The sequence below is a fragment of the Typha latifolia genome, chromosome 3, assembly GCF_019914945.1.
Source record: "Typha latifolia isolate L0001 chromosome 3, TyphaL0001v2, whole genome shotgun sequence".
In the NCBI taxonomy this organism is placed as follows: domain Eukaryota; kingdom Viridiplantae; phylum Streptophyta; class Magnoliopsida; order Poales; family Typhaceae; genus Typha; species Typha latifolia.
Genome location: NC_133088.1, coordinates 15,739,300 through 15,762,472, shown reverse-complemented (window position 1 = coordinate 15,762,472; position 23,173 = coordinate 15,739,300). Strand labels below are relative to the sequence as shown.

Below are 23,173 nucleotides of genomic sequence, written 5' to 3'. Positions count from 1 at the left end.
TGAGGAAAAAAGGTTCCACCGAATCCGACAAGCCTAGACCATTGTCAGTTCGGCAGCAACTCCTAAAGCATGTTGGCAGAGGAGAGAGGTGCAATGACGGGGGAGAGGAATGGAGCGACAACGGTGGAGGGGAGGGGAGTGGTGACAACAACGAGAAAGTAGCGACGAAGTGGAGATGAGCGACGAAAGAAAATATCTCCTGGAGTAGAAAATATCTCACACCTCCCACCTAAAATTGCTGAGAGAGGAGAGAGGAGAAAAACAATTTTGAAGCTCTACCTGAGCTTCTCAGTTATCAGCCACTTATGACGTAGGTTAATTGACATATCGAGTGGCAAATTAATAGACCATTGTGGGACTATCTATTTGGTAACCGAGCAATACCCCTCTGTAAAAATAAAAACCATATGATCTTCAGAAATAATCCCATCGAACCTTTAGACTTTGGAATCGACCAGACAAGTCATCGGTCAAAATTATCTATCCATAATTATAACCCATCTGCTTTAATACTAAAACTGTGTGCTTTACTAGACGATATTGTTGACATTTGACAACCAAGGTCTGACACGTAACCGGATGTAGGAAATTGCGGCAATAGGGCCAACATACGGTCTGCGATTTGGTGTTCATTACAGTGGGAGAAGCTTTCTCTCTCGTTTCGGGAAAACTAAAAATATTATATCATCTTTTTTAGTACCCCAATTCGATTACATCTGTACCAAAACGAGTTCCATATGATCGAGGATAAAAATTCGACTCAAATGAAAGGAGATGGAAGTAATTACCGTAATATGATTAAGAGGCAAGAGACTAATGGTAAGAAGATTTTAATCATCTGCTAGCGGCGGAGGCGAACACAGAGAGCCATGTGATCACGGGCGTGCCGAGCAGCACGAGGCTGACGGGGACCATCCACAGCTGCTCGTTCGATTGGTGGAACGCGAGGGCCCACCAGACCAACAGCGCGGCGCCACCTAGGCCGAGCAACAGGAGGCACGTGACCGCAACCGCCCTCGCCGCCGCCGCCGCCACCGTGCCGCCCGTCGAGAGGTCGGCTCTAGTTGTGGCGGTGGTTGAGCTAATAATGGTCTCCTTGCTTTGGAGGCCCAGCTCCATGGAGGAGAGCGAGGCGTCGCGGTCTCCTCCCCGGCTTAAAGAGGAGGATTTGGAAGTGCTCATGAATTATTCGGTCATCGATGGGGGCTGGAAGATTCAAAGAGGAGTTATGTGTGTGCCCGCGCGTTAGACGCGATATAGATGAAGAGGGGTAAAGATTGAGGGCGGCGGGCGGAGTTATCTGGTGATGGAGACTTGGTTGCGGGATTTCTTTTTCTTTTTCTTTTATTTTTTACTAATATGGAGCAGTTTATACACTTGGGAGGCTTGAGTGTGAGATTGAGATTGAGAGTGAGAGTGAGAGTGAGAGTGAGAGTGAGTGAGAGTGAGAGTGATGGGATTCTTATTAAGATCCTGGTGGTAGGGCTCGGGAATACGAAGCTAGATTGCGGATAGTTGTTATAATTATTGGATGCTGGTTCGACGCTGGGTTTGGTCTGTTGTGACACCGCAACCTAAGATTCGAGCCAAGAAACTCCAATCATATCTTAGTAATCGTTTCGACCGCTTCCCAACCTCATCATGAGTCCAATTCTGTGTTGCTCGTCAGCGCTATCAAGATTGAAAATAGCTCATCACGCACTGTGATTCTCTCATTTGATTATTTCTTTCCTCCTCTTTCTATATTTTCTGTATATTTCGTGAAGCTAATTTCCATGCATATTGACTTGTGAACTCCGATCAGATTATGGGTTACAGTTGTTGCACTTGGGAAGAGGGTATATACTCGAATCCTCTTGTACGTATTTTGATCACTGATATTAGCAATTCTTTTTGTACCAGTGGCAATTGATTAATATATATATATACATTCTTCTGAAAATAAAAGTGACATTGAAACTAAAATTTGATAAAATATAAGAGGTCCTGAATGCAGAATCCTTATAGTTCCTGCTGTTATTATTATTATTATTATTATTATTATTATTTACTTTTTACTTTTCTTTTTGTTCTCTAAACAAAAGTGAGAAACTAAAGCATCAAACTAATTCGGACAGAGAGCCAATTATCCCTTGATATGAAGCCACCTAGGCATCAAAGAATAAAAAATGATGGACTAGACAATTGGGCCTAACGCTCCTATAGTTGAGCCCGTATCGAACTGTTCCAAGCCACTACAACCCAACACCGCAGGGCTGATCTTTTTATTATTATTATTATTATTTATTTATAAAAAAGGAACTGATCTTTTGAGCCACGGCATTGTTGACTTGAGCCAAGCCAAGCCAAAACAAATGTTTTTTTTTTTCATACAACCAAACATGCCAGGGTGGTACAGATGATTGGTAAGCATCAAACTGATCTTAGCCTTAGGTTGCTGTTTGATCTAGAAGATGAGTGTTAGCGGTTAAGATAATTCAAATATCAAGTCTTATTGGAACCAACCTTCCCTCTCATACCAGAGCATGGATTTGCCTCACCTTCTCTGCAACTTCTCATGCTCCCCATCGACTGCCTTCCTTTGGACGCTTTGGTAAGCAAATCCCTCCCTTGTCGTTAAAATTTATTCATCTTCCTAATATTTTTCCTCTTATCTTTGTTGGGCACGTGAAAGGTCCAAATCCTGTGCAAACTGAGCCATGAGGAACTCAAGCCATTACTTACTGTATCCAAGACATTCCGCAGTGCCGTGAGATCGATCCCCCCCTAACTCGTCGTCTTCAATAGTTTATATCATATTTCCTGTTCGCCCTTCTTCAATACTGCTGCGCGTATTCTGTTCAGGCACTTGTGGCTCAACAGTTACACTTCGACTTCTCCACCCCAAAACCTAAGAAGTTGGTGGAATTCGCCAGGTGCCTTCTTTGCTCACTGTTATACCTTTGCTCCTTCCCTCTTGAACTCCATGAATGGCTTTTTGTCCTTGAAGGAGTAGAGATGGAACTCCACATGCACCATTGCTGAAACTGGAATGCAGAAAGCGAAGAACGTCTAAAATGTCCAGGGAAGAGAAGCGCAGGATTGCGGTCGCACTCTTTCAGGCAGAGAAATCAAATGTTTCGAGCTCCCTAGGTGCAAGCACGATTCAATGGAGCTTAACTTGATCTGGTTTCACTCTTTTACCGAGTGAATATATTCATAAAATGATATGCTGTAGTATCTCATCTCCGGCTGTATCTTGTTCTGCTCCTTTCAGTTTCAATTACTGTCACCAGAAGAGCATCCAAGCATACCTTAATTCGTATTTTGGTCGGAAGCCTTTCATGATAATGATCTGCTTGTAAGGCAGCTTGCTTTTTGTGGCCTTCCTCAGTAGGACATTGCATACAATTATCTAGTTTATGGAGAGAATTGCAAATATATAAAACAGAGAGTGCAAAATGGTGGTAAAAACTAAAAATGCATGGGATTATCCTGAAAGTAGCACCTTCTGAGAAGTCCAACTGGTAAATTATCAACAAAGAGATCTCCACGGCAAGAACATTATAGCAATCTAATTCACGTTCTTTGAAATTGGTGATGTAAGATAAGTTGAATTTTTTTTTTTCCACTTATTCAGTTTTGATGATCCATGAAATATAATGCACAGAAAGAAAAGCATATTGAACTTCTATTAGTAGTTTCCCCAAATACAATCAAATGGTTCTATAGAGACAACAAATCATATAACATACTATTAATCTAAATCCAATTGGATTCATTTGAACACACACAAACCCATTGACAACCAGTTAGGCATTGGAGATGGATTGGAATGAACCATACCTCATACCTCAACATCTGATCGAGTAGGGAAATCTAGGCCTTGAAGTGCAGGCAAATTTTCTAAATCATCGGCAGAGAACAATGGTAGAAACCATAGCAGCTTTTTCGTGCCAAATACCTGAACAACACAAATAAAACATTCCTGAATAAATATAACTGGGTCAAGTCTCACTTTTCTAAAAAGATGAGCATATATATAAACAAAGAAAATTGCATTTTACCTCTTTATAATTTGGCTTAATTTCACAAAACTCATATATAACTTTTAACTTAAGTACTTAACCCTTGTAGTATTGAGTAAAGTGTAATTATTACTTTTTTCATTATATTTGATTAAACCGGAGATCGACTTTAAAGATCTCCATTAGAATTGTATAGGATTAGATAAGTTTTTCAACACATAAAAAATAATATTGATCGTATTTAAAATAATAAGATATAATAAATATATTAAATATATGTATGTTTTTATCATATTTATGTCATCTAAAATTCAATCGGTATTATTTTAAATGTGTTAAGCCTATATAATCCTCTGCAACTTTTTCTATAATGAAAATCTTCAAATTCAACCTATATTTGAACCAATATAATAAAAAAAGAAAATAACGGTTGCACTTTAGTTAAGATTACAGAGGAAGTAAATGCTTAAGTTAAAAGTGCATGAGTTTTATAGAATTAAACCAAACCATAAGAGATAAAGTGCAATTAACTCATAAAAAAAATTTAGAAAAGAAGTGTAAGCCAAATTGACAAAAAATGAGGTCTTAGAAAATATTACCTGTTCAAAGTTCCTCCTCCTCCCCACATCATACTTCCATGGCACTCTTTTCTTCTTCTCGTAAACCTAAAATAGGTTTCATTTATTATTAAGGAAGAGAGAGCAGAAACTCAGAAAGAATTTAATACAGTATAGCTTCAAAACAGCTGATAAACGGAAACACGTAATGATGATAAATTTCATGTATAATTATTACCTCTATAGAAGTTGTATTACTCAACACAAGTGACGTATGCATAACCAGGAAACAGAGAAGGCTTAGGGCAAAAGCTAAATTAAGAACTGCACCAAAGAAATGCCGGCTGAAGTTATGCTGTTGCAAATACTTTTAAGGATAAAATATTGACAATTTTACGATAAGGCTCACCAAAAGCAAGAAATGTAATAGCAAGATTGCCAGGTGAGACAGAATGTCTTCTTGCATCTCCAAAGAACTGGACAAAATGTGGAAGCAATGCAAGAGTGTCCAACACTGTCTCAAGGAAAGTATACAGCTGAACACAAAAAAGTCAGTTTCTCATTTACATTCAGAAGAATGAGACAGGCTGAAATCTATTAAAAATCATCAAAAATGTTAGCAGCAAGCCAGCAAGCAATTCACAAGTAGATGTTCTACATTGTCTAACAGCTAATATGTACAACACCTAAAAGAAGGAAAATAATCAAATATTGAGTTTAATTGCCATAAGCAGGCCAGACATACCAACCAAGAAATAAAGATTTAGATATCCCTTGGTTTTCCTTCTTATTGATTCCACACCGGGACAAGACAAAGGTTAAAATAAGTTTGAAAATTCCTAAGGCAAATCCTAGGCACAACAGGCTGGCCTTGACAAATAATCTAACAAGTCTCATAGTCAATATGTATTCAAAAACTTCAAATGACTTTTCCTGGTACGCTTTTTATTGGGCATTATGGATGGGTCCAGAAGCCCAAAACCCTATGATATAAACCTCAACCCCTTTAGGCCTTTACCTTTCAATCCTAACAAGTCAAACAAATGAAGGACATACCACAGATCAAGATTTGGTTCAGTACACAAGCGACAATGATAGTCTAAGATATGTCAAACTTTTATGTAAAGACAAATGAAAATTAGTTATACTCTGGGTTACTTTCTTAGTGTTAAAGCACAATGCTTTCAGATCATCCCAAAACTTGCAAATTCTGATTCTAATCTCAAGAACTTGTTGCTAGTACATGAAGACAAGTAATGATCAAAATCAAGGAACCAAAGGAACTATCTGAGTTGATAGGCTAGCGGATTGGGGTTACAAAGTACCAGAAAAAGAAGAAAGAACTTATAGTTTCGTGCTCCTACGCAATTGACAACCCATACACAATGATGATCCATCTTAAGCACACATCTCTCACCTGCAAAGTAAGATGGAAGGAAAATATGAAACTAAACAGGACTACCACACAAGGTATGTATAAGTTTGCAGCAGATAACAGACTAAAGATAAAAATAAATGAAAAATCAAGTACAGAGACGTAGACACCTAGAAGATTACCTTCTTGGCAAATAATTGTTGTTTTATATATTTCAGATAAAAAATGTGGTTGTATGATACATATTTTCCATGAGTTACCCTCAACAAAAGAACATAGATATTAAAAGACGTATCATGGTTACTTATCGTAATCACCTCTGTCCAAGACTTTTTGCACCAACATGGTTACAAGTTACTACAACCATTTTATGATTTCCCTGTTGATTCCAACTGCTTGCTAGTTGAATGATCAAGCTCGTTTTATATGATTAAATGAATCTTACTAATTTATGTACTATGATACTGTGATATCTGATTTCTATTTTAGCACTAAAAGAACTGATCAACAGAGCAAACAAAACTGCATTTACAAATAATGTAATTCCACTGACAATTGATGCTTATTCAGCCAGAGAAACCACTCCCTGTACTATGGGAACTAGAGCTTACGAAGGATTCAAGTATATCTCCAAGACATGATGTGGATAAAGGAAACCTATCATTCAAGAAGTCAGTTATAATAGAATTGCACAGTTAGAGTACTAAGAACAAGATTCATTGCACAAGAATTTAGTTCAGGTGACAGCAGGGTGCTAGCTTACAGATAGAACAATGGTGGCAACGTGGGGGTTTGTTGTTTTGACATCGCGTACAATATCTTATAGCTGGTCTTCTTTCAAGCTCATTTGAAGTGGGCAATGCAGGATCCCCGGTTTCAATAGCAACATAACTAGCAAAAGTGGTAGAACTGGCATTTCCGGGACTCCCCTCTTCAACATTAGATCTCCAGTTTTCAGGAACAGATCCAGGATCACGAAAGAGTACCATTAAGTACGTCCATATTATCAGAGCAAGCTGCAGAAGAAACAATATCCCTGAAGAATTCGAAACAAACCTGAATCAAACATAGTCTAGTTAACAATGACAACTACAAGATAAATATATATATTTTGAAGCCATTAAGGAAATTTACTATTAAAAATACAAGATGATTAACATGAAGGATAGAGAAACTTTCATATTTTTCTTACCAACCAAAGGGCCTTAGGGTTTACTACCATTTAAAGCTCCAGAAATTATAGAAGGCTTCACAATCTTAACAATTAAATCGATTTGCACAAAAGCATTAGTTTCGAGAATTATTTGTAAGAAGTACAAAAAAAGTTTAATCGTCCTGTACATTAGCATCACTAGAGATTATTATACAACACTGACATTTAACAAGACTTGAAAAGGATCCAAATCACCACCCATATATGGGATATGATGTGTAGATTTTACGATTGAAGGGTCTTCATTTTTATTCTCGTTTTTGTTTTCATAAGATGGCCGGGTGAAGGGAAAGGCTCAAAAATACAACTTCTTCCCCATCTTTTAGTAAGAGATAATACAATCGTAGACTTCGGAGATCTAGACTCTCTAGATCCATGCCGAAACCAAAGGTAGCAATTTGGATTAAAGCAAATAAAATCCCCGGTACCAGGATGTGGAAGACGATGACGATGGCGAAGGCGAGGACGGAAACGAGGCCGCCGCTGAAGAGGCGCGGGCCCCAGGCGACGATGACGACGGCGTAGTAGGAGGCGGCGGCAATGGCCGCGACGAGGAAGACCATGGCGTAGCCAAGGACCTTGAGGCTGGAGCAGAGGAGAAAGGGATTGGCGCGGCGGCAGCAATCCATGTTGGTGGAGGCCAGGGGTAGCCCTAGGTTGCCGGAGGCGGGCCTACGCCGATCTGCTCTGGCCCGGAACAAGCGCTTCAAGATCCACCTGGCCAGCTTAAGTTGTTCTACAAGACGGAGACGACGCCCTTACGCGAGGAGGGGAGAGGGGGGAGGGGGGGAATCGATCTCGGGATCGGATCCGTCAGTACTACGTCGTGATTTCGAATTTTTAATCGGACCGCTCGGTTTGTCGGTTGGCAATACGGTGATATATCGGATCGGTTTTGGACCCGGTATGTCCACTGTATCTGAATTATGCCCCTTAATTTTTTTTTCTCAAAATTAATATGAAATTAGATCATATTCAAACGTTCCAGGTTTCAAATATAATTTTTCTACCCGGCTTCGTGCCATCGGCATGGCTATACCATATCCTAAAAATTGCCGTAACATCTTCTATAATATTATTAATGATTAAAATAGTCCTTAAGAAGATGATTCTTTATTATTCTTAAGAAGGTCTTACAGGAGAAGAATGATAACATTAACAACGACATCAAACATAGACACAGCTGTAGGTAATTGTCAAGTTTATGTTCAAATTATAAAATTTGAAAAACGAAAACAAAATGAAAATAAAAATGGCCCAACCTTCGCATTGTTCCATAATTTGTTCTTCTCTTACATTCCTTGTGCATTAATTATTATTTTCCTTTTCTTTTATCACACCTCAGCAATTTGTGCTCTTCCAGATCTTCTCGAGCTCTCTAGCGAATGCCTTTTGGCGACCAACGAGGATGGTGACATGGTCCTTGTTGTCTACGATCTTGACACGTGCTCGAGGGATTTTAGATCCGACGGCGTAGCTGCAATGGATGGGGAGGAGGTCGTCATCCCTTCCGTGGTACACTGTGACATCACACTTAAGCTGGTCTCGCACAATGTCAAGGTAGTGATCAATCTTCCCAGCGCTACCACAGATGATGTTATGGAGTGTATGCCATGATGCATTGTGTGTATGGCAGAAGAAGCCATCCATCAAATATGTTCTAACCCTGTCATTTAAGAATGCATATTAGAAAATTTATCATTAATTATTTCAATCTGCTATACTTTAGATAATTGCAAAAAAGAAAAGTCTGGTTGGCACCCTCTTTGGTGGACATGCAAGACTGTTGAACAACCCTTTGTTGGTATACTCCTGGTAGATCACCAGCCAAAAGATCTCTTATTAGGAGTTAGGACAAGGACTCTACTAGGTCTCGCTGGCTATACGTTATTTCTCCGGTTTGAGTTCTATAACTTCCTTTGCGTTAATTAGGTCATTAGTTGGTGCGACCAGATCGACCAATCCTTTGACTCTTGCCGAGATCGCACGTAGAGTTAAAGAAATGGAACATTTTGCTCCTGATATATGTATTGAATGAGAGAGAGAGAGAGAGAGAGAGAGAGAGAGAGAGAGAGAGAGAGAGAGAGAGAGAGAGAGAGAGAGAGAGAGAGAGAGAGTTGACATTAACGTTAACGTCGACGGATTAATATGTTTCTTTTTAGTGAGATTTTTGTTTCGAATAAATAAGTAAATATGAGATGATGGTCTTATATATAATTAACGACCTGTTGAAGGTGACCAACTTGAAGGCGAGCTCCCAGATCCGGTGGTGCTTGCATAACACCAAACACACCGTCCTCCCCAAGTGCTCATACCAGCACGCCACGGAGGCACCCAGAGCGATCACCGGCCACACCCTTCTCGGCGCCACCTTCCGCAGCACATACTGCGTCCCGCACTCCCCCTTCGCCACCGGAAAATACGGCTAAAAAATAAATAAGAATAAGAATCAGACATTTTGCATTAATTAATATGTATATATAAATAAATGGTTTAACTCTTTACCGGTGCGAGAAGGGTGAGGGACTTGACGGCGGCGGGATACTTGACGGCGAGAGCGAGAGCAAGGATAGTTCCAAGTGAATGCGCAACGATGTGGAAGGATTTCACCTTGTACTGCTCCAACACGGACCGTTCGATCATCTCTACATGCTCCCTAAGTGTGTACAACGAATCGTTCGGCTTGGGGCTCCGGCCGAAGCCTAGCAAGTCCACCGCGAATAGCCGATGCCGCGCCTTCGCCTCCTCGCTCAGGTTCGGGAACACCGTTTCCGTCCAAAACTGCGATGACGAAATAAACCCGTGGATGAACAACACGTCCTCCTCCGTAGCTCTTCCGTCTAGTAAAAAGATCAAATCTTTTAAGAAATGTGAATAAGACTGCATGCGAATATCTCATTTTGTACAGCGGAATTACCTTTTGGACATTGGGCTCGAACAAAGAGGGTTTCTGGAGAGCTGGAATTGCAGGCTTTACAGCCACAGTCAGACCAGCGAGGGGATGGTGGGCTGCTCCCGTGGCCATGAATTTTCCCATGGAGCATTTGAACAATGGTGGAGTTGATCGTAAACGTCGTCGTCGTGGTCAACCGATAGCGAAATAGCTTGAGCTTGCGAAGGCCGTCGACGGCAGAGCGCGAGAGGTCGGAGACGAGAGAAGGTCGCGAGTAGAGCGTATCGGAGATCTCCTCCAGGTGAAGTTTATTGCTAGAAGAGAGAGAGACCACCTTCGACGACCCGCCGTTCTCCGACACGAGGATCTTCCCGCCGTTGGTTATCACGTCCTTAGGGGAGAAGGAGGGCGACGACGACGAGCAGTAGCACGGCTTCCACTCGGACTCAATTACATAATCCACAAGCTTGTATACAAAGCACAGCAGCGCATCCGAGAGGTCCAGGAATGTGAACACTATGAAGCTTATGACATCGTTTACTACTCTTCCTGTGAACACAAACCCCGATCTCACTCCCATTGTAATGTTTGGTTATTGATGATGCTGATCTCCAAGTGAGTGGGTGTTTATTGTAACCCACCATACAACCAACTAGTGGAAGGCAATTGGGGGGAGGGTCGGGAAGAGAAGACTTAGGCTATATAAGAAATAAGCTTCGTTAGAGAAGTGGGGAAAAAGATATCAACTGATGAGTACAATAAAATCTTTTGTTTGACAGGGTGAAAAGGAGTAGGTAGTTGTTGAACTCCCTGGGCTAACACTTGCCTAGCCAACAGTGGAGGCACGTGCTTTACACGTTGTTGGGAAGGAAATGGAAATACTTGAGTATAGAAGCAATGGATATAACCGCTTCCTTTTTGAGATTACTTCTGACATTATATGTATCTATATCTAGTATCACTGGTTTGGCCGAGGAGTACACATACAGAATACTATAATGTGGTAATATATCCCCATATTTTAATTTGACCAGAGTTATTAATTAGCTAATCACCTTGTAGAGAGGTTATATAGAATTAGTGATGTAATCGAGCCCAGCTGTGTTCTAGCATGGTTGAAATTAGTTCCAAGCTTGAATTAAAGTATTAAGTTTGAACTGATTAGATTCAATTTGAGCTTGTTTCCAGCGTTTCATGAGCTGATTCAAGCCTATTCCAATTAAAACATAATTCAAACTTGAATTATTCGAATCAAGCATCAATCTTGAATCAAATCTTAGGTGGTCTACATTTAATAAAAAGGGAATTAACCATGTACGGAAATGTATTTATTATTTATGATATATATATATATATATAATTAATAAATATAAATTGAGTGCTCAAGCTCAATTTGAAAGAGAGTCTAATTTAATAAATTAAATTTGACTCATTTAAAAAAAACTTGATCGAGCTGGCTTTGATTATTTTGATAACCCTACATGGAACAAGGTCAAAATTTTGATCACTTAACATCTGTACTTTTCTAATATAATTTGAAGATGCTCTGTTTAAGCTCTTATGTTCACATTGGAAGACCTCAAGCTGTGTACTTTCTCCAGCCCTCCTGGAACCGTTCAACAACATGACCTTGTCAAGATGAGCAACTTCCCTTCATAGCTCATGCAACCAGCATGCACCGGCCAAGTACGTCTGTGTACTAATTCTACCAAATCCACGATGATATAAAACCAGAGTAGTCAAGCGAATGCTCTACTCGATCGGTTCCCACATCCATCAGATGGCCATGTTTGAATCTTTATCCCCTTCTCATTTGCTGATTGTATTAATGGTGTTCTCTCTTCAGCTGCCTTCATCACTCCCTTACGCTACCTTCGTATTTGGAGACTCTCTTGTAGATGCAGGGAACAATGACTACATCTTCACCCTCTCCAAAGCAAACTCGCCACCTTACGGGATCGATTTCGCACCTTCCGGTGGCCGGCCGACCGGGAGATTCACTAATGGCAGAACAATTTCGGACATCATAGGTAGTATATTTATCGAGATGATCTTTCAAAATGTTGGGTTATATCGGAATGCCAGTAACCAATCTTTGATGTTCTAAGCTCTCAGGTCAAGCTTTAGGGGATAGGTCCTTTCCTCCACCTTACTTAGCTCCAGATGCTAGTGCTAACATGACACTAACTGGGATTAACTACGCTTCTGGTTCTTCCGGTATCTTGGACGAGACCGGTTCTTTATTTGTACGTAATTGATGTGGATTTACTTATGCTATATATCTCGATCTCATCATGGTTCTTGGCAATTGCTGTCCTTCTAATTGCAAGTGATTCTTGAGTAGCTTGGGAGAGTATCTCTAAGCCAGCAGATCAAGTACTTCGAAGAGACCAGAGCTCAAATGATCGAATTGATGGGCGAGAATGCTACAATTGAGTTCTTGAAGAGAGCAGTCTTCTCCATAACAGCTGGGTCAAATGACATCTTGGACTTGCTTGAGCCCTCCATACCTTTCCTTGGAAGAGACAAGTTGAATCCATTTATTCTTCAAGATCTCATGATCTCCAACTTAACTTTACATCTTAAGGTAGGAATTCTCTCGAGGACTTGCCTAGCTCTGTGATTTAAATTTTATTTTACTTCTGATGACATTGATCTTTTATTATTTGATTTCTATGTTAAGCATCTACATGAACTAGGAGCCAGGAAATTCGTCGTTGTGGACGTAGGACCTCTTGGGTGTATTCCATATGTTCGTGCTCTTTACTTGGTACTAAAAGGTTGCTATCCGGTCGCGAATAGAATAGTCAAAGGCTACAATATGAAACTAAGCAGGAGGATTAACAAGCTAAACGAGGAGTTTGGACCAGAAAGCGTGTTTATTCACGCAAACTCCTTTGACATCGTAACAGAAGTAATAACAAATTATCATCGATACGGTAAAATTTTCAATTTTCTCCTCTTGCTTCTCCTAATTGTGAACATTGGTGTTAATTAAGCAAATTATATGATTATAAAAGTCAAAATTTTCAGGGTTTGGAAATGCAAATGATCCCTGTTGCGGTGGCAGCTTCCCTCCATTTCTTTGCTTTAGAGGAGATGATGCCAACTCGAGCTCTGTTCTCTGCCAAGATCGTAGTGAGTACATCTTTTGGGATGCATTCCATCCAACAGAGGCTACTAATGTCATCGTTGCGAACAAACTACTTGATGGCGATGCAAGCATCGCTTCTCCTATCAATATCCGTAAATTATATGAATATGAATTATAAATAAAAATTCGGATTAAGTTGTGTTTTTGCTTTGATCACCAAGTGTGACAGACAATAACATTTCTCCCAGCTTTTATTACATGCTAATTAACTTTGATCTCTACAAGCAGGACACCAACAAGCGATCATTTAAACTCACTACCTACTTATTCCTAAGAAATTTTAATCAAAGAGCAGCTTTAGTTAACTCTTCTTCCCTTCTTATCTCTAAATTGACTAATCCTCGAGTCTTGGAAACAGAGCAGCCTTGAGTCCATCCTCACCTTGCAACTCCTTGGGCAGCAACACTAACACATCTTGCACCATTACTTCCTTCAAGCTTGTCATGCTTGCGCTTTGCACTTTCACCTCCAGCTCTCTCAACGCAGCCATCAGCCTCGCCGTCGCATGAGCCAAGTTCTCAGAGTGCAACCTTATCATTGCCTCCTCGGCACCCACCTCCCTAACGTCTAATTCTAATACCACATCTCCTTTCTCTTCGTCGACTGAGGAAGTATGACTAGTACTAATAGTAGTAGTAGTTGTTGTAGCATTCCACACTGTGTTTCCTTTCTTGCCTTTCTTGACCTCCTCCTCCAACTCCGCCACTCTGGCTTTGAGCTCCTTGATGTAGGACACGGCGTCGGCGAGCAACGACGCCTTGTCCATCCTCGACACGTTCGGGACCACCGATCGGAGCGCGTAGAACCGATGGTTCAGCTTCTCCCGCCGCTGCCGCTCGGCCTCGACGTGGTTCACCGGCACGTCTCGGCTCCCTCCCGCTTTCTTACGGCGCTTCTTGATCCGGCCGGCGTCCGAGTCGGAGTGCTCGGAGTCGAGTGACGAGGAGAAGAGTTCTTTTCTTGCTGTTGGGAGGCCCGACGGGGCGAGGACTGCCCTTGCTTGTTGGATCAGGTTCCAGTTCTCGGGGATCAGGTCGGACGACCCGAGTTCGAGCACGCCCTCGGTGGTCGGAATGCAAACCAGAGTCTCGAGACCGTGCATCTGAGCCTCGCGGGCGCGCGAGCAACCGCTTGCCTGCAAGGCTTGCGTGCCCGCGAGCCAGACAGGCGTCATCGTCCCGAACGCACTCGTGGGTACGACCGCCATGTCCCCTGTCGGGAATGACCGGCTCAGGGACACGACGTAGAACCACTCGACGTCGGTGACGCCGCAGCCGTCGATGACGTGGTCAACTTGGTCCAAGTCCTTGGGCCCGCCCCGAGGCAGCATCCTGTTGGAAATATAATGCTTTTAGCGCGAGAGCTCGGAATACATAAAGTCTGTAAACTTAAATGTTTGGAAGATCGAAGATGATAAATTTAGACCTCTCGAGAATCGGCGCGTCAGCATCCCGAGAGCCGCGAAAGTGGCCGCAACCCCAAGAGAGGAGCGCGCGGCCCGAGGAGTCGACGTCGTTGGAAGAAGGGCGCCAGAAGATGGCGTACGCCCACCACTCGGGGCGGGAGCTGAGAAGGCACTGGAGGCGGTGTTGTAGGTCAGATGGCGGCGGCGTTGGAGTGGAAGGGAATGAGAAGAAAGGAGGAGGAGAAGGAGAGCAGGAGGAAGAGTGGGAGATGAGTTCTTCCATGGTGAGTGAGTAGAGAGGCTTTGGAAATCCAAATGGAAACTGATAGCTAATGGTTTGGTAGTTCTGCAAGCCCAATTAAAGCGGATTTATGCATGTGTGCAAGACAAGGCGGGGAATCTGCTGTCACTATTTGACAGTACACTACTGTACGTAACATTCGCTGAGATAGCTGCTCCGTTGTAGGATATAGCTCCCATATGCTCTCAGACAAACATATTTAATGTCTCGTTATCTCCGTTTTTCTTTAGGCAATGTATATAGATTTAAGTAGTTTTAAAGGATATAGGCATAGACTTGCTTATCAGCTTCACTAGATTAAGAGTCCTAGTCCATACATCAATAATAGGTTAAATAAAGGGTTAACTTGCAACTAAGATAAAAAAAATTTAAAAACGAACCGTAACAAGTTTAAACTATACATATAGAATGCTCTAATAATAATAATAATAAAAAAATCAAATCACCACAATTGGAGGATAGAATCTATAAACTTTGTTCTGATTAGTGAGATCCAACAACCTATTAGCAATATAGTAGCTTAATAGTAATTACTTTCTTATTAATTCAATTAATATCATTTAATAACCTTCTCCCTATATCGGAAAAATAAGAAGTTGGTACAGCCTATATATACTTACTTTTTTCTTTGGTAAGGATAAGTTTTAGGTCTAACAACCTATGTTATACTTTCTTTAACGGTATTTATTTATTTATTTATTTAGTTTGGAAGTATTAGATGGTTGAGATGTGTCAGCCATCCCATCGCAAGTGAAGCAAGAGGTTAGAACGACGAGGATTCCAAGCAATTAGGGGAGGAGAGTGGGCGTCTGAGATCCTATTAAAAGTTCCAAAAAATAGCACGTGGGTGGACCTATTGAGCTGCGTATGATTGGCCGTAGTACTACTTAATCCGAGTTTTGGAGTATCTTTCGCATCCTATGTGTCCGATACGAGTAAGCATAAAAAATAAGGAAATAAAAAGAAAGAATAGTGTTTTCCATTTACACCTCTGTCTATTATTTGTGAAGATTGTCCTCTACTTGGAGAGGATATATATCACGAAGGACGCAAGCATTTCCGGTATAGTGAGCAGTACTCGGTCGTTCGTCTAGCTCGGTACGTCGTGCATGCATGGAGGCGTCGCAGTCTCGGATCCTGAGGCTCGGACTCGGTGGAGGGGGGGGATTTCGCGACAGCTTCCCGCGAGAAAGGCGACGTCTCGATCAGTGCAGCGCAACACGTAGGACGAGCTTAATTGGAGTAGGACGTGCGTACGTACGTACGTTGAACGAGTCCGGTCGAATCAGAGCTACGGCCCTGCGCGAGAAGTATCTTGGAAGGTGACGCTGTTAACTTTATTGATGACTGATAGAGTGATATGCTTTGGGTAACGAGAATATATATAATGAGTAGGACTGGTACAGAGCCATAGAGGGAAGGTCAGGGATGTTAGATGGGGTTATAAAATATAAACAATAATCCAACAATATTTGAGGGTACTTTTTTCTACTGTTGAGCTATCGAAAGCATTGCTTGCTGCTTGCTACCTTTTGTGCTACGATATATTTCAGCGTAGTGTCCGATTGTTTCCAGGTTTGCTGAATTCACGGCGTTGTCGTCTCTGTGACTCTGGCCACTTTCAGGAGTATAGCTGAGACTGCGTTTGAATTTTATCAGAGGGAAGATCTGAAGTTCGAATTTTACTAGATCAATATGTTATTTAAAATATAAAAATTTGCTTATTTAATTTAATTTTTTAATTATATTAAAATAAGAGAAATTTATATATAACATTTTGTCTTTTAATAAAATTATAGTTTATCTCCTATATTTTTATTATTTATAAATTGAGCCTTCTGATTTAACAAATATGTGCAGAAAACACTATAGTATTAGATCAGTTAAATTTAACAATTAAATTAATTATACTAAGAAAATTATAAAAACACCTTCAACTAAGTGTATTTTAGTCATTTTGGAAATAAGGTCATTTTACTTATTTTAGAAATAAAATATCTTAATTTAACAGTATATTCTTACGATGTTAGTTCAAATCTAACTCATAATGTTTTATATACATATTCGTTAAATAATGGAGTTTGATTTGTAAATAATAAAAATATATAGTGTAAATTATAATGCAAGGTATTATAATATAAATTTTTCTTGAAATAATTAAATTTAAAAGTGAAAGAAAATCTTAGAAGATAAAATATATATATATATATATATATATATAACATCGTTCTCAACTATACGAACTTCTTTTAAACTGGCTGGTGAATTTACACGGACAAAATAATTACTTATATAGCTGGCATCCAGCAATTTAGCATCTAGAAGTTTCCTTCTACTAGCGCATATTTTACTCTTGAACTGCTTTGTGCCACTGAGCGGCTAACGGCTAACCACATGGGCTTGCTGTGTTAACTATGATGCCATTCTATATTGGATTCTAGGCAGTAAGATGACCCGTGAAGAATGAGAGCAAGGAAAAGCTAGCAGTAATAGAACGTACTCACTGCATTGAAGAGAAAAGTTCAAAGATGGATATGGAATTTATGAATTTGATCAATCATCAATTAAGAAGTTGAATATCTTTTGGTACACCTAATAATACAAGGATGGTTGTGGTAGAAACTGTTGGGTCATCTAAAACCATCATGGCTTATTTACAGGAGATGTCTCCAAAGGCACACATAATGTGGATAGGAAGCTGAGACATACACCGGAGAACTTTGTACTCGTAATGCTTAATAACCTTCCTACCTACAAACTATCCTGCAGAATATTAGATCATCTGAACTCTAAACATCTGAAACTGCAACGAAATTACACATAAGCTCATGTCCAACTTTCTCTATCTTTTCCATTAGAATCTACACCTGCGACCTCTCCCGACTTCTTGATGGATTTGCTCAACTGAAACACAGGGTGGCTGCAGAGCTTCCGTACACCACTCCTAAAGTTAAGTCTATCAAACAAGCCTTCTACATCTCCACTATGAAATCCATTTTCAGAGCCATTCTCTAGAGCCTTTAACTCGCCACTTACGGATGAACTCTTCCCACATGGGTAATCATGATGTTTGTCAACTTCACCTTTCCTCTCAAAGCTCTCAAAATTCTCTTCAACATCACTCTGCAGAGCATGCCCAGCACTCAAGAGGAACTTGTTTAAGGTAGCTCTGTCAAGAGCAGAGAAATCGATAGTTTGCTGGCTCTCACAAACACAAGATTTCTTTTCTGGTTTTGATGAATTAGGTTCATCTTTGTTGGTTGGAGACTCAGAGCAGGACTGCAATGAATGGGCAGAAGCAGCTGCCTCTTTCCTTTCCCTCAGGGTCTTTATGATCAGTGTCTTGAGAAAATTCATCACTTGAACTGCATGAATCAAAGCAGTCAAGGGATCGGCCATCTGGAAGACAAGAACATTAAACAGTGGTTATTGTATGTTCTTTCTTGTTTTATGCATACGGAAAACAATATCTTACAAATGAAAGTTCTTCCAACAACCTGAGTCATGTTAGGTGCAAAAACCATGGCGATGTTTCGAGCATTCATCTTGTTATAGTGTTCATGCTCCACAACATCTGCCATCAGATTAATGGCCCAGTCAAGTAATGCCGCTTCTGTTGGCGGTAGCATCATTGCAAGTTGAAAACATTCTTCCTCGGTGTTGCAGTGCATCACCTGATCTGGCGTCAACGAGTCAAGTACACCTGATGGAAGTTCCCTAAACCATGCCTACAGAAGAATATGAGATCAGCTATGAGATCCCAGAAGCCAGCAACTGGACAAACTTCAACAAAATCATCCCTTTTTTCTGCCTTGCTGAAAGAAATCAACTACATGTACAACTTACGTATAATAGTGTATGCATGTCAAATTCCTGTGGCCTATTCCTGACATTAAAAGGCACATTTCGTAAAGGAAATGTAGTGCCATGGCAAAATGTCGAGGGGCGTGACGACACAGTAGAAAAGGAACATACTATTTATATTTGTGAGAGTTTCTAAGCATACGCAATTTGATGGAGCAGCTATAACATTGGAAATGCGTCTTAGATAGCACTTAAAATGATACACATAAGTATGTGACTGCGCACATTCAGCAAACATCTTAGACTGCATTGGTGCATCCTATCACTTTACTTAGTATTACTTTACATCCTATTACTTTGCTGGTCAAGTTTGGGATTTTGCAGAAACTTTATTAGATAATAACAATGCAATTTTGCTTGACTACTGCACATGATATCATGAACAGTGACTAATGTATTGAAAGACGGTTGCAGACGATCATCCAAGACGGCCTAATATTTTTAATATATAAAAAAATTATATTTGATAAATATATACTAATACAGCATATATAAATTTTTTAATAATTACCTACAACCATTATAACAAAAAATCACAAATTAACTATATATATATATATCCCAATTTTAAGTGGGCCTTGGGCCAGGCCTGACCTAAGCCTAAGATAATAATAGGTGCTTTACTCGCCCGGCCCGGCCTGGAAGCCCTGACCCACTTCACCTGCCCTTGGCCTGGCTCGTTATACATGTCTATTCCTATTATTTTTAGTCCCACATTGAATATTTAGTAAAGTGAACATCAATATATAAGTATATTTCTATTGAAAGATAACTAAAATATCTTTATGGAGGCCCATTACGCAAGATCCAATAAGATATAATCTTTTTTAATTCAGCCCATTACGCTAGACCCAAACCTGATATCTCATGAGCTATTGGGCAATAACAAGTTATAGTATTCTAGTCTAGCAAGAGTGATTGGTAGATCAGGTTATGAACAAATATTTAAACTCAATCGGCTCCAACACCGCCTTCTTGCCATGTGTGGGCTACATTGCCAATTTGTGCAGCGGCAGCCAAGATGCCTTTCAAAACCATGACTTCGAAGTCTACTTGGCTGCCTTTCAAAACCATGACTTCGAAGTCTATGACCTATGATAGACCATTCAATTTCCATGAGCAGTCCATTCCTGAATTTGAGGCTGAAATGAAGCTGAACTTGATAACTAATCAAGTTGGGTTCTAATTCTAGTCATACTATGCTCTTTTCAGATGACAAACTTATTGAATATTTTGTTCAACCTAAAGATATTGCTTAGCCACAAGTATTTACTTGCTGCAAACATCAAGTTATGATCCAATATCATACAGTATTTAAAATTTAAAATTCTGGACATCATGCAATTATAAATACGGGAGACCTAGTAAAATTATATAGATGCCAAAAGTTTAATAAATGAAATAATGGCACCAATAATTATGCATATGCTCCACTTTTTAATGGATATAGGAACTAAAAACTAGTGTTTGGCCAAAATGCATAATACTAGTTACACAAAAAGATGAAGCTTCAACATTATCTTACAAAGAGCTTGGGAGCAGTCTATTCTCAACTATTGAATGAAAGACTCACCCTAAAGATATCTCTTCATTTCAGGAAGAGTAGAAGACATTTAAAGCAAAATGAATTTAATGACATTAACCAGAAACTTAAACAAAGAGTATTATTCAAGTTGATTTGAAACTTCATCTTTACCTTTATCAATCCTGCTAAGCAGTGCAAATCGACCTCGTGAGGTACAACTCCTCTGTTCAATTGGTCCCTAACATAAACTTCCTGGCTATTGTCTGCATTGATTCTGAAAATCCCTTCAGCCTAGCACATGCAGAATGGTATCATTATTTTCAGAACTTAAATATAGTAAGTCAACCAGCTCCTGCAGAGTGACATACCTGAAGGCCTCCTTGACTGTACAAGTGCTTTTGCATTGAGAGCAATATTGTTGGCACACTGTTCCCACTTTTATCATATGAGCATTGCATAGAGTTGGCAGAAACTCCAAATACACTTGCACTGCACGTAGGTTCAGATTTAATAATGAGCTTTACATTCTGAAATGAAGTTGGTCTAAACACAGTAGACGGGCTACTGAGAAAATGATTAAATTGTCCACGATACTCCATAGGAACAGAAGGTATTTCTTCGCGTTATCATAAAAATTTGAAAAACAAACAGGAAGAAAAAAGGGTAGCATTTAACACAACATACTACTGTGAAAAGCTAACAAGGACATGTTCCCATGCTGCCCACTAAATTGACATATAGCTGAACAGGGATATAAAGTTAAAAGCAAGATGTTTGATCACTTTATTGAAAGGGAATAATAATTAGAGAGTGTACTGGATATGGGCTAGCTGCGAAGGAAAGGAAGGCAGATACTACAGAAAAGGATACCCCTCAGTTCCTCAAGTTTTAGGCTTTTAGCGGCCTTAGCTTTCCAGATTACACTGCATTCCTCTCAATTCCTAAGCGCTGCTAGTTTCCATGAACCTTACACTCTACAGAGCTTGAAACAATTTTCATTTTTAATACTTAATGAAATGTCAACTTAGCTAGTCCACAAAATGAAATATGTCAGAAAAGAGCACAATGAATGAACAACCATTAAGTTGATGCAATCCGTAAAAGACTAGGATTTTGGATACAACTATCTCTGCCGTCAACTGTAAGAGGGTATAAAATCAATCGAAAATGAATAATTTCAAAGAGCAGCACAGTTATCACAAGAAATCACAGTAACACTTTAAATTGTTCCAAAGTAGTCTAGATGTTGTCAATTCGACGTTGATTACTTTCTCGTCCAGAGAATTAAACGCTAATGAAGAAGAAATGAAGGAGTGTGCAGGAAAGCCACTAAGAAGGGCAAATTGATCATGATAGCAACAGAAAAAGGCTATAAACCTAAGATTCCGAAAAAAATCCATATCTAAACAAGATCTAGACCTGGCACTTGGAACCCTCCTTGGAACCTCTGGCTCCAACTCCACCGGAAGCCCGAGGAACCCATCAAACCGATCAAACGTGACATGCGAGATGTGCCTGACGTCGGTAGGCCATCCGATCTCCATTGCCGATGTCTTAGGGCAACCCCCGTCCTCCACGGCGCCAACGCTGCACATCACCAGCGACTTCCTTAGCGCCGCCACGAGAGCCGCCACGATGGAGAACTGGTTCCCCGACCTCTCCTCCTCTCCACCTTCCAATCCCGGCAAGATCAACGGCGACGAGATGGGAAATTCCTCTTCCGCTTCCTCTTCTTCTTCTTCTTCCTCTTCCTCTTCCTCTTCCTCTTCCTCTTCCTCTTCCTCTTCCTCCTCGTCTTCCTCTTCTTCCTCCTCTTCCTCTTCTTCCTCCTCTTCTTCGGAGGTGTAGGGCGAGAGATGGAAGCTCGGGCGGAGCTGCAACGGAGACATGGACCAGTGATGTTGGAGATCGGAAGCTAGGGTTAGGATTTCACATGGAAAAGGGGGTTTAAGAGAAGAAAAGAAGATTAAGGAGGTTGCTTAGGGTGGGGAAATGGGAGAAGTTATTGAGGTGGATGTGGGTTGGAGAGAAAAAGAGATGAAGGAAGAGGTGGTGATGGTGGTGATGGTGGTGGTGGTAGTAGTGGTAGTGGAAGAGAAGTGGAGATTTACTTCGGAAGAGTTGATGTAGACATTATCTAATTCTCTCTTCGTGACTTCGTTTTCTTCTCCCTCCCTAACCCTTATGAGTTAATGCAAAAAGCTTTTTTGAATTAAGAAAAGCGGCAAATAGATTGACTTAGTCTCGATAACATCATAATTTTTATTTCGATTTTAGTGAATGCGTAGTCGCGATCTTCATTTGTTATCGTACTGCTGCTTTTTTTGTTCTCATTAGTCTTGTAAGGGGAGAGAATCGACATTGATGTCGATGGTGATGGTGATATTTCTCGTCCACTGATGCCTTTTATTGATTGTATTGCTTTAGGTGACCAGGTCGCACTTCATTTGGTAGAGTAGGTGCAAGCCTCTAATTAATATCACTTTTCATAAACTCTTAAAGTAATGTAATACGTCCCAGTAATGTTGAGCTACTTTGTAGAGGTATGTGCTCGTCTAATTGCGTGTCAAATTGAAGAGCGTAGTTGAGCAACTAGTTGAAAGTTGGTTATTCTACTTGAATAACGACGGAGAACATTTGATTTGGCTGGCGAATTCGAATGGAAACTGAAAAGAAAAGAGTATATAATGGATCTGAGTGTTCCACACGGAACGTGCACGTGTCAACCAACTAAGCCCACCACCTACCAGACGTGGTACGCTGGCAAATCATATAGAAGTATTTATTCAATTGGCGACACATCTGACTTTAAAATGTTCGAGCAAAAACTGTCTTAATCTATTGATCAATTAATCACGAAAAGCTAAGAAAGTCATTAA

The 23,173-nt window shown here is 40.3% G+C and overlaps 5 protein-coding genes across 7 annotated transcripts; 1 reads left to right on the top strand and 4 right to left on the bottom strand.

The window, feature by feature from the left end:
• Window positions 1-3,146: 3,146 nt before the first annotated feature.
• On the bottom strand, window positions 3,147-8,007 carry LOC140785114 (probable protein S-acyltransferase 12). Of its 3 annotated transcripts, none has more exons than XM_073132853.1 (8): window positions 7,581-8,003; window positions 6,703-6,955; window positions 5,890-5,981; window positions 4,974-5,100; window positions 4,803-4,888; window positions 4,607-4,672; window positions 3,826-3,943; window positions 3,147-3,265 (listed from the first exon to the last, which is right to left on the bottom strand). In XM_073132853.1, exons 1-7 carry the CDS (start codon window positions 7,779-7,781, stop codon window positions 3,827-3,829), a joined length of 942 nt encoding a protein of 313 aa, XP_072988954.1. In that variant the 5' UTR covers window positions 7,782-8,003; the 3' UTR covers window positions 3,147-3,265; window position 3,826. The 3 variants fall into 3 exon arrangements, with proteins under 3 accessions (XP_072988954.1, XP_072988953.1, XP_072988952.1); XM_073132852.1 differs by having other exon boundaries at window positions 3,257-3,394; XM_073132851.1 differs by lacking the exon at window positions 3,147-3,265 and having other exon boundaries at window positions 3,638-3,943; window positions 7,581-8,007.
• Window positions 8,008-8,252: 245 nt separating this feature from the next.
• Window positions 8,253-10,769, bottom strand: LOC140784636 (probable lysophospholipase BODYGUARD 3). The gene is made up of 4 exons (XM_073132133.1): window positions 10,070-10,769; window positions 9,658-9,992; window positions 9,378-9,577; window positions 8,253-8,818 (listed from the first exon to the last, which is right to left on the bottom strand). The coding sequence occupies exons 1-4, from the start codon at window positions 10,623-10,625 to the stop codon at window positions 8,494-8,496; spliced, it is 1,416 nt and encodes a 471-aa protein (XP_072988234.1). The 5' UTR covers window positions 10,626-10,769; the 3' UTR covers window positions 8,253-8,493.
• Window positions 10,770-11,801: 1,032 nt separating this feature from the next.
• Window positions 11,802-13,317, top strand: LOC140784030 (GDSL esterase/lipase At5g41890). Its single transcript, XM_073131207.1, has 5 exons — window positions 11,802-12,075; window positions 12,161-12,291; window positions 12,390-12,632; window positions 12,729-12,984; window positions 13,079-13,317. Exons 1-5 carry the CDS (start codon window positions 11,826-11,828, stop codon window positions 13,315-13,317), a joined length of 1,119 nt encoding a protein of 372 aa, XP_072987308.1. The 5' UTR covers window positions 11,802-11,825.
• Window positions 13,318-13,340: 23 nt separating this feature from the next.
• Window positions 13,341-15,039, bottom strand: LOC140785168 (transcription factor bHLH14-like). The gene is made up of 2 exons (XM_073132932.1): window positions 14,625-15,039; window positions 13,341-14,530 (listed from the first exon to the last, which is right to left on the bottom strand). The coding sequence occupies exons 1-2, from the start codon at window positions 14,885-14,887 to the stop codon at window positions 13,534-13,536; spliced, it is 1,260 nt and encodes a 419-aa protein (XP_072989033.1). The 5' UTR covers window positions 14,888-15,039; the 3' UTR covers window positions 13,341-13,533.
• A 2,406-nt stretch (window positions 15,040-17,445) lies between these two features.
• Window positions 17,446-22,504, bottom strand: LOC140784524 (rho GTPase-activating protein 3-like). The gene is made up of 5 exons (XM_073131999.1): window positions 21,714-22,504; window positions 20,663-20,783; window positions 20,466-20,585; window positions 18,403-18,633; window positions 17,446-18,304 (listed from the first exon to the last, which is right to left on the bottom strand). Exons 1-5 carry the CDS (start codon window positions 22,181-22,183, stop codon window positions 17,732-17,734), a joined length of 1,515 nt encoding a protein of 504 aa, XP_072988100.1. The 5' UTR covers window positions 22,184-22,504; the 3' UTR covers window positions 17,446-17,731.
• Between the last annotated feature and the right edge of the window lie 669 nt (window positions 22,505-23,173).

Excerpts from the sequence above, each read along its gene's own strand:
- LOC140784636 (XM_073132133.1), bottom strand. The coding sequence starts at position 10,625 with ATGGGAGTGAGATCGGGGTTTGTGTTCACAGGAAGAGTAGTAAACGAT. Across the intron at positions 9,993-10,069 it reads TCGAGCCCAATGTCCAAAAG|ACGGAAGAGCTACGGAGGAG; the intron begins GTAATTCCGCTG and ends TCTTTTTACTAG. Across the intron at positions 9,578-9,657 it reads CCCTCACCCTTCTCGCACCG|CCGTATTTTCCGGTGGCGAA; the intron begins GTAAAGAGTTAA and ends TTTATTTTTTAG.
- LOC140785168 (XM_073132932.1), bottom strand. The coding sequence starts at position 14,887 with ATGGAAGAACTCATCTCCCACTCTTCCTCCTGCTCTCCTTCTCCTCCT. Across the intron at positions 14,531-14,624 it reads GACGCGCCGATTCTCGAGAG|GATGCTGCCTCGGGGCGGGC; the intron begins GTCTAAATTTAT and ends TATTTCCAACAG.
- LOC140785114 (XM_073132851.1), bottom strand. The coding sequence starts at position 7,781 with ATGGATTGCTGCCGCCGCGCCAATCCCTTTCTCCTCTGCTCCAGCCTC. Across the intron at positions 5,982-6,702 it reads TTGCCACCATTGTTCTATCT|GTGAGAGATGTGTGCTTAAG; the intron begins GTAAGCTAGCAC and ends CTTACTTTGCAG. Across the intron at positions 5,101-5,889 it reads AGTTCTTTCTTCTTTTTCTG|CTGTATACTTTCCTTGAGAC; the intron begins GTACTTTGTAAC and ends TTTTGTGTTCAG.
- LOC140784030 (XM_073131207.1), top strand. The coding sequence starts at position 11,826 with ATGGCCATGTTTGAATCTTTATCCCCTTCTCATTTGCTGATTGTATTA. Across the intron at positions 12,633-12,728 it reads ACTTAACTTTACATCTTAAG|CATCTACATGAACTAGGAGC; the intron begins GTAGGAATTCTC and ends TTCTATGTTAAG. Across the intron at positions 12,985-13,078 it reads AACAAATTATCATCGATACG|GGTTTGGAAATGCAAATGAT; the intron begins GTAAAATTTTCA and ends CAAAATTTTCAG.
- LOC140784524 (XM_073131999.1), bottom strand. The coding sequence starts at position 22,183 with ATGTCTCCGTTGCAGCTCCGCCCGAGCTTCCATCTCTCGCCCTACACC. Across the intron at positions 20,784-21,713 it reads AGGAGGGTTCCAAGTGCCAG|TGCAAGTGTATTTGGAGTTT; the intron begins GTCTAGATCTTG and ends ACCTACGTGCAG. Across the intron at positions 20,586-20,662 it reads ACAGTCAAGGAGGCCTTCAG|GCTGAAGGGATTTTCAGAAT; the intron begins GTATGTCACTCT and ends TGCATGTGCTAG.